The 15,944-nt window shown below is 41.3% G+C and overlaps 1 protein-coding gene across 2 annotated transcripts in view; it reads right to left on the bottom strand.

Annotated features, from left to right (window-relative positions):
• Positions 1-14,053, bottom strand: part of RUNX1T1 (RUNX1 partner transcriptional co-repressor 1) — a 166,837-nt gene extending 152,784 nt beyond the window's left edge. Inside the window, exon 1 of one of the 2 annotated variants that reach the window (XM_038745346.1) lies at positions 13,883-14,053. In XM_038745346.1, coding sequence (XP_038601274.1) covers positions 13,883-13,910 — 28 coding nt within the window. In that variant the 5' untranslated portion in view covers positions 13,911-14,053. The remainder of the gene's footprint in view (positions 1-13,882) is intronic. The other variant, XM_038745343.1, reaches the window with a different exon arrangement.
• Between the last annotated feature and the right edge of the window lie 1,891 nt (positions 14,054-15,944).

The following is a 15,944-nucleotide window of genomic DNA, read 5'->3' as shown; positions in this document are numbered from 1 at the left end:
TATTTGCCCAAAGTACTGAACTCCTTGTCTTCCCTCCCAAACCTGGCCCTCTCCCTGACTTTCCCATCTCTGTTGACGGCACTACCATCCTTCCCGTCTCACAAGCCCTCAACCTTGGTGTCATCCTCGACTCCGCTCTCTCATTCACCCCTCACATCCAAGCCGTCACCAAAACCTGCCGGTCTCAGCTCCGCAACATTGCCAAGATCCGCCCTTTCCTCTCCATCCATACCGCTACCCTGTTCATTTAAGCTCTCATCCTATCCCGTCTGGGCTACTGCATCAGCCTTCTCTCTGATCTCCCATCCTCGTGTCTCTCCCCACTTCAATCCATACTTCATGCTGCTGCCCGGATTATCTTTGTCCAGAAACGCTCTGGGCATATTACTCCCCTCCTCAAAAATCTCCAGTGGCTACCAATCTGCACATCAGGCAGAAACTCCTCACCCTGGGCTTCAAGGCTGTCCATCACCTCGCCCCCTGCTACCTCACCTCCCTTCTCTCCTTCTACAGCCCACCCCGCACCCTCCGCTCCTCTGCTGCTAATCTCCTCACCGTACCTCGTTCTCATCTGTCCCACCATCGACCCCCGGCCCACGTCATCCCCCTGGCCTGGAATGCCCTCCCACTGCCCATCCGCCAAGCTAGCTCTCTTCCTCCCTTCAAGGCCCTACTGAGAGCTCACCTCCTCCAGGAGACCTTCCCTGACTGAGCCCCTTCCTTCCTCTCCCCCTCGTCCCCCTCTCCATCCCCCCCATCTTACCTCCTTCCCTTCCCCACAGCACCTGTATATATGTATATATGTTTGTACATATTTATTACTCTATTTATTTTACTTGTACATATCTATTCTATTTATTTTATTTTGTTAGTATGTTTGGTTTTGTTCTCTCTCTCCCCCTTTTAGACTGTGAGCCCACTGCTGGGTAGGGACTGTCTCTATATGTTACCAACTTGTACTTCCCAAGCGCTTAGTACAGTGCTCTGCACACAGTAAGCGCTCAATAAATACGATTGATGATGATGAAAGTAACGGCAGGCAAGTGGAGGAGCCAGGTTTACAATCCAAGTCTTCTGATTCCCAGGCCCAGGCTGTTTCTACTAAACTGCACAGCTACTCATGCTGATGCTGTTTGGTTCTATAAATGTGACAACCACAGGGTCGCTAACCACAGATTACAAGGATCATGTATTCCGTTAGACTCTTTTTCAGTGGATATTGCCATAGCTCTTTCTGCTTCCAGTGGCACATGCCTAAGAAGTACAACTGAGCGCTTAGTAAGGAACTAGGTAGTCTACAAGATGCAGTATTAAATATGTGTGCATACATATGTGCATATTGAAGCAGTATGGCATAGTGGATAGAGCACAGTCCTGGGAATCAGAAGGTCATGGGTTCTAATCCTAGCTCTGACACTTGTCTGCTGTGTGACCTTAGGCAAGTCACTTCACTTCTCTGTGCTTCATTTACCTCATCTGTAAAATGGGGAGAATAAGACTGTACTATGCGTGACAGGTACTGTGTCCAAACCGATTTGCTTGAATCCACCACAGCGCTTAGTACAGTGTCTGCCACATAGTAAATGTTTAACAAATACCATAATAGTGAGCCCACTGTTGGGTAGGGACTGTCTCTATATGTTGCCAATTTGTACTTCCCAAGCGCTTAGTACAGTGCTCTGCACATAGTAAGCGCTCAATAAATACGATTGATGATGATGATGATGATGACGATGATGATGATACATCCTTTAGGAAGGCTTTGTTATATTTTATTTCAGTCCGTTGCTCAGAAAATCTATCCCCTAAACTGGCTATTCTTTAAACAGTTGGTGTTTTCAGAGGATAGACTAAATATGCTAATATAAAACATGTTAATTTGGTGCAGTCTTATTTTTTGTTGTTTTATTCAATCATGAGATTATTGCTGTGTTTATCTGTAAATGAAGTATGGTTTTGCAGTTGAGTGGGGGACCTGGAACTACCTTGGTCCTAGATTTGAATTAATGTTAAGCAAATGATCAGCTATAACCCGGTGCAAATCACTTTGGCCATAAATCAACGCAATTGTATAACTGGTATGGTTACAAACAGAACCTTACTCAGATTCCTTCAGTCACCTTCCACACTATATAGTTCTGAGGATGTGTGTCATGTACATTTCATGCATTTACATAGAGAAGAGTGTTTTTCATTTGTTACTTTAATTTCATTTAAGCTATAGAAAATAACTTTAATAGTCTTTTGATTGTAACTGTCTGCAAAGTGAGGGGCTTTTAATATGTAGTTGAAAATCAACATTACTTTTTCCTGGAAATGCCACTGTAAAATGATCCAAATTTCTCTCTAATATGGTGCTTTCCATGTCCATAAAATGTATTTGATTAGCAGCACTGTAGAAGTAAATGCTGTTATATGCAGCACTTAAGCATAATTTAATTACTTTATTAAAACATGGAAAAAAATAGTTCTCCAACCTCTGGTAAGTAAAATATCCTTGATTACTTTCAATTTACATTTGCAGGTGTAATATATGAAATAAGTCAAAGAAAGCTTAGTATGCAATTAGTTGGCAGTAATTTACAAAGTGTATGATTGTAACATATGTAATAATTGATCTAAAATGATTGGCATTCATGGATATAAGAAGATTCAAGGAATTGTATATAATGTATGTGTATGCATATATTTATCTATCTACATATGCATATACTGTTTTTGTGAAAATCCATTTATAACTCCCTGATCTCCACCTATAGATACTTCTTTTAGAGTCAAACAAGATAAGGTCCTAATTATATAATACCATTTTATCTGTTGAAGATAAAAGTGCCAATAAACAAAAGTGCACATTAGGCAAGAGATTTTTCAGAATAAAAAAGTGTTTTTCTGTGTTTTTTTTTTAAATAACCCACTTGCATTAACAAAAGATGCAGTAGCTTCCAAATTATAGGGTGCTATTTTTAGAAGAACTAATTCAATATTCATATTGGAGCAGATGTAGCAGTTAAACAAAACAGCTCTTCAAATCCTGTACAAATTGAAAACAGGAAAACTGATTGCATTTTCTCTTATCACTTTCCTTTTTCTGAATTGACACTTTTGGCCTTCTGAAAATTTACACATGGCTTTCATCTCAACAGCACCTGCTGATCAAATAGAAACCTAACATTTTCATGAAAATGATAAAAAGGACAAGTTTTGTTTTGTCATCTTAAAGGGCATCTGCAGTCCACTTAATGGCAACAATTGCTGTCCATGTGGCACATTCAAAATTATATTTTTAAAACAAATGAAAATGCAAAATTGTGTTCATTTAGTAGTGACTTTCATATTAGTCCTTTGAATGCTTTTCCATTTCTTGTATGTTATTCCTGCTTAACATTGATGAATTTCACTGAGGGAAAGTAAAATGAAACCACAACCTCAGTGAGCAGTTGACAACCTCTGATCTCTTCTGATAAGTGTGTATTTATACACCGTATGGACACAAATGTGTGCATACAACACATATGTACCAAAAGGTATCAAGTGCACTATGACACATTTAAATATAAAATGTAATTCACATGCATATTTCAGGTCATTCTTCTTTCACAAAATAGGCTTTTAGGTTTTCCTACTCTACCAAGTTTTTTCAAAAGGATAGAAACTGAAGGGTGGGAACCCCAACCTTCTTTTCAGGTGTAGATTTTGTCGATTCTGGGGGCCTGAAGAGGATGAATAGATGTCAGCCTAGATATCTGCGAAGGGGCCACAACAATGCATTATAAATATCTACTGAAGTGCTGAAGCAAAGTTTGAAAGCATATTCTTAAATTTGAAAGATAAGCTCCCCATGAGCCTGTCTGCTCCTGAGCCTCTTACACTCTAAAGTGCTGTATCACATCTCCCCTATCCATAACTCTAGGTATAATTAAAGATGCTCGGTAGACCTGTTCAGCATCAGTTTCTTAACTGATGGAGCCCTAACCCTTCTGAAGCACTATGCTGCCATCTATTACCATTCTGCTTCAGTGATAAGGTAACCTGAAGGCAGAGATGACATACTGGTAATATATGTGCCACTCTAGACAGTTGCTCTGTGAATTTCAGTGTTTCATCATGCTCACTGAGGCAATTGCAAACCTGAAATGTCAATATGTCCAGTCAATGGAAGTAAAATAATGGGACTCCATTGTTTTACCCTATCGATCTGCTGCTGTCAACAAGGATACATGCCCCCTCTGGCTTTAAACAAATTTTAATTAGGCTTTTAGTTACTGGATCATATCTATACATCTATGCAAACACCTACTACATGTCCAGTGAGGAGAAACAAAGATGTTTTTCATTTGTCTTTCCTTTTCACAGGCAAGAATTGATTTCATCCTTCAGAACCAGAGTGAAAAGGAGCTATTCTTGATTCCAGAAAGAACTTTGATTCTTTTGCCCTTCCCAAGACCCGAAGTGTAGGGATCCAACTCCCGAGAATATTTACCTAACAATTTAGTGCTGTGCTACCTCTGGGCTTTCCGATAAAAACATCCAGCAAAGCTAACAAACTCGGGAGTAAAACACCACGTAATAACATTTTCCCTGAAACCCAAATACTTATGAAAGCAGTTCTCTCACTCACCTAAAAAAAAGCCACTCCGGATTAAGGCACATCCACCGTGATCTCTTTCAGATCTCTCCCAACCTAACGGTGCCTCACCTTTAAATCTCAGTAGCTATCCAGAAAGTCTTCTTGCCTACAATAAGATAGGTGGCCGAGGAGATAAAACGGTTCTTAAATCCATCAGAGGCTTTCGGGTTGTCTTCCAGAAAGGTGTGTGTATGGATGTAAGGGGAGGAGGGGGGATGATACCCTCTCCATTCTCACCTAATAAAAATAGCCAATAAAGTCGTCGCGCTGCTTTATTTTTCTCCTCCATCTAATAGCTTTAAAGCCCAGTCAATAAATAATCCCTTGTCCCTCCCACTCCACCCTCACTCTCCCTTCCTTTATCGAGTCTCCCTAAACCCACTCAATCCGGCCCAACTCAACCCAATTAGAGATAAGGCCCCTCTGGGCGTCTCACCTCCTTGAGTCCCGTTTGGATTGCAGAAAAAGGAGGGAGATAGCGTCAAGGCCAGGACTGATGCCTCCTCCTCCTCTAACCCCCATACAACAAAGGCACATTTTCCTCTCTCTTCCTGCTAATCTTTAAATGCAAATTCTCCGTCACCTTCAGAGAAGCCGCAGATAACAGATTACATCTTCACTTCTCCGAGTCTTATCGACTGGTGCATCGTTTGGAAAAGGGAGAGGGAAAGGCAACCGACCCCTCCTCCCCCTTTAATCTCCCCTCTTCCCACTTCCTTCCCAATCTCACTCTCTCCTTCCTTCCTTCTCCCTCCCCTATTCATGAAGACTAACCTTTTGGCGGAGGAAAGAACAGGCAGCAGCACCGAGCCCCTGGCTTTGTATTCATTAAACCCTCATCGCATCTTATCTGGAGTAAAAAAAAAAGCCTTGTCAAGATGGCACGTGTGTGTGTGTGTGTGTGTGTGTGTGTGTGTGTGTGTGTGTGAGAACATGAGAGGGTGATGGGAGAGGGGGAAGGGGGGGGCAATGTGCATCAGGATGATTACAATATCAGCAGGGTCCAGATGGAGGCAGGAAAATAAACAGAGTGTGTGTAAGAGTGTGTGAGGGGGACTAGGAGAACAGGAAAAAAGAGGCATGGGGGGGGCGGGGAGGGAGGCAGAAGAGGAAGAGAGGGAGGGGGAAAAGGAGAAGAGAGTAAGAGTAAAGTGTGCAAATACAGTCAAAAGGCAAGTGGGAGAGATTATCAGCAGCCCGGAGAGTACAGCGGGTGTGCATGCAAAGAAGCTCGAGTATCTGTTACTCTACACCTTTCCCCTGCAACTGGGAAAGTTGGTTGGCCTAATGCTCTCCTTTAAGCATCGGTGAGATGGCCAGGGCCTGGGAATGAAGAGAAGTGTGGCACTTGTTTAAAGGCTTACTATATACCAAGAGCTTTACAAAACGCTGGAGTGAATAGAAGTTAATCAGATCAGACAATTCCTGCCCTGTAAGACGCTCATAGTCTAAGTAAAAGGAAGGACAGGTATTTAATCCACATTTTACAGATGAGGAAACTGAGTGATAGAGAGGTTAAAAGACTTGTGCTAGGTCACACAGCAGACAAGTGTCAGAACTGGGATGAGAGCCCAGGTCCTCTGATTCCCGGGCCTGGGCTCTATCCACTAGGCCACACTGCTTCTCAGCCCTGCCCTTACAACAATCTCCACTGGTGGTTGTGGTCACCTGGTAGTGTTTGCAGTAAGATCTCATCTAAGTAGCATTTGAATCTTCTTCTGAAGAAATCTTCATCCAGGAGATGGACTGGCAGCGTTAGAATATGGGTCTCTAAGAACCATTTCCCAGGCCATCCAAAGAGGAATCTTCCCTATTTTGCAGATTTCCTTTATCTTTATCAGGCACCAGTGAATACACACCCAGCCATGCACAGACCCTTGCTACTGAGGAAATCATTTCCCTAAGCTCCTGCCCAAACTCTCCACTGGTTTATTCCATATATTGACTTCTATGATTCATATCGATGAGGGAAGAGGTCAGCTACTGAGGATATACTGAAATTGCCATTGGAAATATTACTGAAGGGGGTGGTAATTTTTTTTAATGTGTTTGCATTTGCTGGAAGCAGTAGGTTGAAGTCAGAAATATAAATATTGGTCAGTAAGGCTCACAACTCATCTACTGGCCCATGGCCTGAGTAATGATGAATTCTGCAGTCTGATCAGCCTTTATCTCTTCCACTAGTCAAGAGAAAGATGTACCTGATTGGTCCCTTAAGGGCCCCTTTTCTTTTTTAAATGTACCCGTCAGTCTTTATGAACACCTGATCAGATGCATTTATAGAGCAACGCTGGTGGAGGTCAGGAAGGGGGGAGGGGGTAAGAGGAGGAAGAAGAATGTTTCATTTGTCTGCTTGGTTGAGCTGTGTTTTGAAAAAATAAAGCCATTATTGTAGCAAGAGTAGCATAATCCAAGTGGGGTAGACAGTGGACTAGGTCTCTCCTGTTCAGAGTGGACCCAGCTGCTCTGAGAGGTTGAAGTATGAAAAACAATTTCTTCTGGTTGTGTGAAAATGAAGGAGTATGGAGGATTTGCAGGGGGAGGGGAGAAATCCCTCCAAAGAAATGCCTCTCTTGCATTTCTATGGAGTAATAAAGACAGAGACAACAACTGGATGCTTTTTTCAAGAATTAAAATAACTGTTTAGTCAAGTACTCTGTCCATATCCATATCGGTCAAACTAGAGGTTTTCTTTGAGGTTTTGTGTCCCCCCACCCCCAACCGCAATGCTCCGCGGTTGCAAGAATTAAAGGGGCATTCAATACGTAACACAAAGTGAAAATTAGAACTTAGATGGGGGAGGGGCAAGTGTGTGAAAATTTTGTCAATGCAATGAATGTCATATAAAAAGGAATCTGTCACAAATCCTCCAGTAATCCAATAATGTGAAAACCCCTTGGTATCACTGAGAACCAGCCAAAGAAATATTTTTTTTCATTCTTCATAAACTGACCTGACTGAAGAGTTAGAGAGGGGTGCAAATCTACGAAATGAGCCATTTGACAAGCTATATTACAAAAGATAAATGGATGAAAACGCTGTTACTGTAGCATGGTTTAAATGCACTACCAGATTATTGGGCTAACATTTCTACTCTCAAAAGGCAAGCTTTCCCCTTTCTGCAGCTTTGACTAGGTACTGCACTTAGAAGAACCTATGTCTAACAAATCACTAAAGAAAAAGTTGCTTTTAATTCTACAGAATAGATATAGATCAGATACTAACAACACTGAACCACCAACAACTCCAATAAGGAAAAAAAAATCAACTCAAATCAGTTTACAAGAATCTTGCCTGACTCATCCAAAGGGTGCTCTTTTAGATATAATAAGAACAATGTTTTGCTAGTCAGTACAGCCAGTACGTTTACACACACACACACACACACCTTTAAAACTGAATTTAACTTGCCTTTTTAAATTCTAATTGTGTTGTCTCATTATTTCTACAACTGTCCTAGATGTGCATTGTCTTTTGGCATGCAGGGATATAAAAACAGAATCAATTTTCAAATGAGAAGAATACAGTACTCTTCCTAAAGCAAACAATTTGTTGCAAACCACTCAAAATTTAAAATAAAGAGGATCAGCAATAAAAATAAATACAATCATAAGATGAATGTCTAACTGGCACATTCCCTAATCCCAGCTGTCTCAAAGTCCAGGCTGGAGGCTAGAAATCTTAATTTATCTGACTGTCTTTTAATAATGAGTTACCTTCCTAAAAGGTTTTTTTAAAAAAGGCCATCTAACCCAGTCAGGTAACTTCTGAACAATAAACATTGATAAAAAATTTCTAACTTTCTTTGCATCTGAATAGATGAATTCTTGTGTGCTATAATGTGAGAATTCCAACATATGACCATTATGGCATAATATCTCGTTGCTCAGCTTGTCATTACTTCATTTGTAATTCTTATGTTAATTATGTTCATAATTACTATAAACAGATGTGGCAGGAATTCATGTGACCCTTTATTGCTGAATAGATTTCTCACTCATTTTACTTTAATCTTCCACACATATGAAACCAAAATGCATGGGGGGAGTAGGGGAGATATGTGGTTTCCTGATTGTTTGCATGGAACTATTTCAAGCAGAACCTACCTTTTCTTCATTACTTCCTTAGGGAATTTCCACATATCAACAAAGAACAATGTTCTCTGCACCTTTAATCTGGCCTTAAAATAACTTGCCTAAAGAGGACTGGTTTGGAAAAAAAAAACAACCCAGAAATTGCAGATGTAAAGATGAGAACATAGGTGAAGTCCTTTTTATTATTTTTTTTTAAGAAAGCAATGGGCCTTCATTCACCACCTTTGTTAATGCAGTAGAATGCTGCTTCAGCGCTAAAGTGCCTGGAAGCTATATAGCAATTTATTTTACTCACTACCCAACCAAGGACCTCTTTACATCAAACACATTTACAATAAAATCAGTATGGATTTCATTAGCTGAAAACCTCCTCGAATTTCATTTCTTTGCCCCTAATCTATAATTAGTGTGGACAGACAGGTGCAAACCCTTTTCTGATACAGATGGCTCCTGGAAATGGTGCGAAGTAGCTCCTTCTGTTTAAACAACACAGAGATAACTTGCTCCGCTCTTATCACTTACAATTACCTCCATTAAACTGAACCAATGTTTGCTTTAATAAAATGCCCACTGCTTTCCAAACATTATTTAGGAACTTTTATATCAACTGTGGAAAAAAATGAAGATGGAAGATGTGTCAAATCACCATTATCATTTATTGGGAGGTTCTATTGCACAGGTGCTCAGTTAATTTTACATGTCATTTTAATATAGAAGGTTAAATGTTTTTTGAAGCCAAGTATAATTAAATTAATCCAATACATTGTAATATGAATGGGTGAGATATAAAATAAGGGTAATGTCCATTTTTGGAGTATAAATTTTTTTAAATCGCTTTTGTATGTAGAATCATGTTTCTTATAAATTTCAGGTCAAAAACTTTCTCTTCTAGACTAATTTACATTTTTAAAACCTTTACGTATTTGTTCATCATCTTAAAAAGTAACTTAGGAGTTAATGTATGGAAACTATGCCAAATAAAGATCATGGCTTTTTAAAAATAAGAAAAAAGTCAAATGTGGGTATTGCTACAATAACTCCAAATCATGAGAAATAACTGCTTCAAAATTGACTATAAATTCACCTTTCTCTACCTTCTCAGTTTTTGGAGATAAAGGGGAATGGATGGTTGTGTGATATGGAAAGTGCCTACCAAACAAAAGACATGATGAGACAAAAATGCAACACATTAATATCTCTTTTCAATTAACTTCCAGTCATGGGCTACAGCAAATAGATTTTCAAGGTGAAACTGACAATTGAACCATGCAAGCTCTTGCAGATGCCAGTTTTTTATAACGCTTTACTTAAAAAGAGCATAGTCCTCAATGAAGCAGGCTTTGCATTCAGTCCCTGTCAGTTGAAATTCGTTTCAAGGAAGTGAGAAACAGGATTTGGCAGAGAAGAATGTCCTCAACTAACTAGCCACTGATCAGCATTCCAGGTGGATTTTTTTTTTCCTTTGTGGGATCTTTTTTCCACTATTAAGTGCTTTCACAGAATCTTTTATTTGCAAATATAAACTGGTGTGCGTTTTATTTTATTGCTTAGAGATTTTTAATGGTTACTCCAAGCAAGGATACTTTCTACTTTTTAGTAGAAACAGGAAAATATGTAAAAGCTGATGTCCTCTTAGCAAACTAGTTATCCATAAATATTAACCAGCTCTGACTTTGGAGTGCAGTTTTTAATCCCTAGGTTTTTCATAGAACAGTAATATGCAGTTTTACCAGTAATTACACTTCCTTTTTCAAAATTGCTGTCAAATTACTCATCCAGTGTAAAAATCTTCCTTAGCATTAACTGTAGTGGTTAATTTCTACCACTAGTTTGCAATAAATTTGAATTGGTAACAACAACAACAAAGAATAAATCCCTGAAATCACAGTAACTATGCAATATTCTAAAACCTTTCAGGCTGGTTAAATGAGTGAAAAGCTTGTCTGCAACTTTAAAACAACATGCTAATGGTTAAACAAAAGATAATGCACCTTGGATAGAATTTCCAGGAATCTTACATGTATTTTTATATAGGAATAGATCTATCAGCTACAAACAACTAAATATAACACAATGAAACAATGCATTTCAACTTTCTCAGCAATCTCCCTGAGTGAAGGAAATTCCTGAATCTAACTGGATGCCCTGATTAAAACTGGATGTGATTTTCAGACCTCCATTAAAAAAAAAAGATAAGCACTAAAATTATGTTTCACCAGGTCCCTATGACCTTAAAAATAACCCAGAATGCTAAAATAAAACCAAGGCTAAGAGATACATTAAAAAGTCAAAAGGCATGTCTAAAAATAACTGTCACACTCTTAATAAAATCATGAACTGGTAACTGTCTTACTTTACAGAAACACAAAAGTGCTAACAGAAGAACTTCCCAAGGAATTGTGTCACAAGAAGTGAATGGCAGCCTACCCAGACTTGGGGTGGGGTGGGGGGGAGGAGAAAAATAAATAAGAAAAAAACTTTTCAGAAAACTAAATCCAGATCCAGGGCCCTAATCAATTGCCTCCCACAGAGTAGCTGATAGTATATATATATATATATATATATATATACACACACATATATATTTAAGTGAGAATTCACTGAGCAGGGTCCCAGTCTAACTATCCTGTACTTTCATGTTCAATAGAGGGTTGCTAGTAACATTGATAATGATCATAAAAGTCACGTGTAAATGCCCTCAACAAAATGGTATGGATGCCTAATATTAGGGGAAAAAAACCAAACACATTCAAGCTAGTCGACACAGTAAAAGGAAACTACATTGGTCAACAGCCGACCTCTATCAGGGGATAAATCAATTGGCAGCAGCTGTGGACAAGCATTTAAGACCAAGGCCTGATTAATTAGTATAAGCTATGTTAAAAAATGTTGACAATGAAAAGGGTCAGGGTTACACGCACTTTCACTGAAGCAACACCTTCACTCTTCTTTCCGGATCCCCTGCCTCTGCCACCTCTAATCCCTGCACCCAACTCCGTGACCACTGACCCCCTGCTTTAGCATTTTTCAGATTTCTCCTCAAGAGAAGTAAGGCCAAGGTGGGGAAAAATTCAAGTGAATTCTCTCCCAGGGCATCCGAGACTACCTGACAGCCCTCCTGAGAGCATTTCGCTTTCCTCCCACCCCCCACTACTTAGACATTGACCAACAGTGATCTCAGGACCACTGGGGGTTTGCCGGGTGACCCTTACGATGGAGGATGGCATTTTCTGCCAGGATCTGGGCATCGATTCATCCTCCGTCCAGCATTACAAGAAAACAGCTCGGATCGCTCTCTAAAGCCGAAAGATGTGCATGCTTTCCATGCTGTCACCACTGCTAAGAGGCATCTTGGCTTGAGCGCAATCACTCCTACGTCCAGGAAGGAAGGGGAACGAAGCGAGCTAAAAAGGTCTTTCCCAGGCACAGAGGGTGGCTAGGTTGGCAAGTGGGCTTCCCTTGGCACTGGGGCCCGAGGAAGAAAGGAGATGCATCTGGCTAAATTGGGGGTGGGGGAGGATGCTGAAGGAGACCCTTAAAGAGGGTGAGACAACCTCTCCCGGCTTGAGCTCGGCCCTGTCTAGGCTCCTTGACCTCCTAATCTTGATCTGGCCTTCCTGCCCCTCCAAGGCCAGGGATGGCCTTCGTTTTGGATGGATCCCTGCTGGAGTGGTGGAAAGCAGGCTAAAGGGGAAAGGCGAGCTTGGGATGGGGGCAAAGAGCCGAGATGGATTGCTGACAACCCACCGGACCCTACCTGGTTTGCATAAAGACCCGGCCGAAATGCCCCCTTTTCCCCAAAAAGTTGCCCTCCTTAATCTGTGCTAAAATTTAAAAACAAAAAAAACCCTGCCTGTGTCACTGTGAGCCCGTTGTGGGCAGATATTCTCTCTCTTCATTGCTGTAGTGTATTTTAATAAAATAATGATGGCATTTGCTAAGCGCTTCCTATGTGCGAAGCACTGTTCTAAGCGCTGGTACTTTCCAAGCGCTTAGTACAGTGAGAACACAGTAAACGCTCAAATACGATTGAATGAACGAATGCATGAAAGGAGAGATTTGCGAATGAAGACTCGGCATCGAGAGACAGGGGACTTCTGCCCCAAAACGTAAGGTCAAAAGTTAGGGAGCCAAGAAAATTCGTTTAGGATCAAGTTGGAAAGGGTTAGGATGAGTCTGCGGCGCAGGGGTCTTAGATCGGTTTAATCCCCTCTCCAAAAAAAAAGTGGGGGGAGCGGTTTCTAGCATCCTTAATTGTTATATCCATGTAAGGATAAATTAGTGGATTGCCACGACAAAAAAACAGCATCCCTGTCAGGTTGACTGTCAGAGGTTGGAGGGAAAGCAGGTCGGGGAGAGTGAGGGACAGGACTGGCTCTATTTGCTGCTGAATTGGACTTCCCAAGCGCTTAGTCCAGTGCTCTGCACATGTTCAATACAGACGACTGAAGGATTGTTGGGTAGGGCCGATTTGTACTTCCCAAGCGCTTAGTACAGTGCTCCGCACACAGTAAGCGCTCAATAAAGACGACTGAATGATTGCTGGGTAAGGACTGTATCTGTTGCCGACTTGCACTTCCCAAGCGCTTAGTCCAGTGCTCTGCACACAGTAAACGCTCAATACAGACGACTGAATGATTGTAGGGGCGTTTAGTCCAGTGCTCTGCACCCAGTGAGCGCTCAATACAGACGACTGAATGGTCATTGGGTAGGGCCTGTATCTGTTGCCGATTTGTCCTCTCCCAAGCGCTTAGTACAGTGCTCTGCACCCAGTAAGCGCCCAATACAGACGACGGAATGATTGGGGCGCCCTGAGCCGGAGAGGACTCACAAGATAGGCAGGCTGCCCCCCTTCCCTTCTCCCTCCCTTCTGCCCGACCCCTTTCCCCTTTACTTTCATTCATTCAATCGTATTTATTGAGCGCTCACGGTGTGCAGAGCACTGTACTAAGCGCTTGGGAAGTACAAGTTGGCAACATATAAAAACGGTCCAACAGCGGGCTCACAGTCCAGAAGGGGTACACAGACAACACAACATAGTCACAAAATAAAATAAATAGAATAGTAAATCTGTACATTTAGTATACATATTGAAATATTTAAATGACTACGTTTATTTACATATTTAAATATTAAGGTAAGTAAATATGTTATTACTCACACTGGAAAGGGCCGGAGAGTCCCACCATCCGCCACGGGCTGGGAGCTGAGCTGTAAATAAAAGTTCCCGTCCTCCCGGGTGGAGAAACGCCAGCCCGGATCCCTTGGAGAAGAGAGAGGCGGGGAGGAATGCACCGCTCCTGCCCTGCCCAGCCCCGAGGATCCACGTCCACACACACACACACCAAGAAAAAAATCAAAAAAAAAAAAATCAAAAGGAGCCGAGGAGCATCTCCAGCTGCTCCGACCTCAGCAGAGAGATTTCTGGTTCCGCAAGAAAGGGACGAGAACGAAAAGCAAAACAAAGTCTCCACGAAGAGCTAATGACTGCGGAGATCTGTTCCCCCACCCTCTTCTTTTCCCCACCCCACCCCTTTCTTCTTTTTCTTTTTCCCTCTTTTGGCAGACAAATGGGATCTCCAGTGTAGGGAATCGTTACTGTCACCCAAGCAGTCTGGCTCCCTCTCTGTCTTCCCTCTCTCTAGGAAGGCGAAGGGGAAAAAAAAAAAAAGGGAAAAAAAATGTGCAGGGCTGCCTAGCGTCTGCCTCGGAGGAGAAGCTTCATGCAATCCATGCAGATCTGCCGGCAAAAAAAAAGAAAAAGCTCCAGTGTAGCTCCCACTTCTCCCTGCCACCTCTGAAGTCAAACAGCAGACTGCACACAGCCGGCGTGGCTGGGCCCTCCAGGTGCAGGGGGGAAGGGCCTACAGCAGAGGGACTTTGAGAGAGGTGGGAGACATCTGTGTCGTGAGGAGGTCAGAGGGGTCAAGTATATATTAACAATAGACGAGCCCCCTCTCTCTTGGGCAGCCTGCCTAGTCTTTCTCTTTTACAGGATGGACATGGAACTTGGACTCTAATGATGCCTTCCCAAAGCTGCCTGCTTTAAAAGTCCAGACTGCCCTGCAGTAACCCAAGACGAACACTTTCCCTCGCCATCTGGAGAGCTCCCGGCTTCTCCGCCTGTATCTCATCACTGTCTGAAGAGACAGCACTGCTAGAAATCAAGCCTCTCTCAGATCTCCTCTCTAATCCCCTTCTGTTAGCTGATTTTCAGTCTGACTGACTGTTTGCTTTCGCATTAGATAATAGCCTTGAAAACAATTATCATTTTTTCCCCCAGTTTTTTCCATTTCTCTTACCGTGCTGGATGTGAGGGAAGACCTCTTTCTCTTTTCATTCAGTAAATGTCTTTTTTTTCAGCTTGAAAAACTTTACGTTGGTGGTGGGGGGGGAGGAAAATTCTGAACGTTTCAAGTGTAAATGAATATTCTTTTAGTTAAGAGGATAGATAATATGCTAGAATGAAATAAGACCCTACGATTAGAATAATGAAAAATGCTAGGAGGAAGAGCCAATATGACTAAAAGCTCTTTTCAGTGGCTTCTTTCAGAGTTGAATGTTTTCAATAGCATTTGCTCTTCATTTACTGGGGACAGTGACATCTGAATTTGTGGTACTAAGATGTAGAAAAGTTTTTAATTTCATGTTTCAGTTTGAAACCTTGGGCGACTGTGGCCTAAATCAGTGCAAACCAGGGAGTCCTCTGAATTCACAAATCTCATTGTTGCAGAGGGAGAAATTTTTATCTCAGGGAATATTTCTGTGGTTCTGAATGAAATTAAGAATCAGTCAAGCTGACTTAAACATTTTTATCCCAAAATACTGAATGTGAGGAAAAACAAATTTTCACTCAAATACAATCAGGGCATCTAATTCTCTGTTTATAGGTCCAGTAATTTTAGCAATTAATTTCACTGTATGTTCTCTCCAAGAACACACATTCTCCATCCTCTCCTTGGGACATTTAAGTAATGAATTGCAATGGACTAATGAATTGAATCTTTAGACCTGATATCCATTGCTACAATGTGTTGTAATTTAAGTATGTGTATTTAAACATTTCAGAAATCATTGGAATTGTTTATTTTCAGTTGTTAATGTCACCATAGGACCTATATTTCTGTGCACTGTTCAATCTTTAAATGGTAGCATTCAGAATCATTTATATTGCATAAGAAATGATGTTGGCCCACACTATTTTTATTTTGCCTAAAAATATA

Source organism: Tachyglossus aculeatus, chromosome 4 (assembly GCF_015852505.1).
Source record: "Tachyglossus aculeatus isolate mTacAcu1 chromosome 4, mTacAcu1.pri, whole genome shotgun sequence".
Taxonomy (NCBI): domain Eukaryota; kingdom Metazoa; phylum Chordata; class Mammalia; order Monotremata; family Tachyglossidae; genus Tachyglossus; species Tachyglossus aculeatus.
The sequence above is the reverse complement of the archived record's forward strand: the minus strand, read 5'-3'. Positions and strand labels throughout refer to the sequence as shown.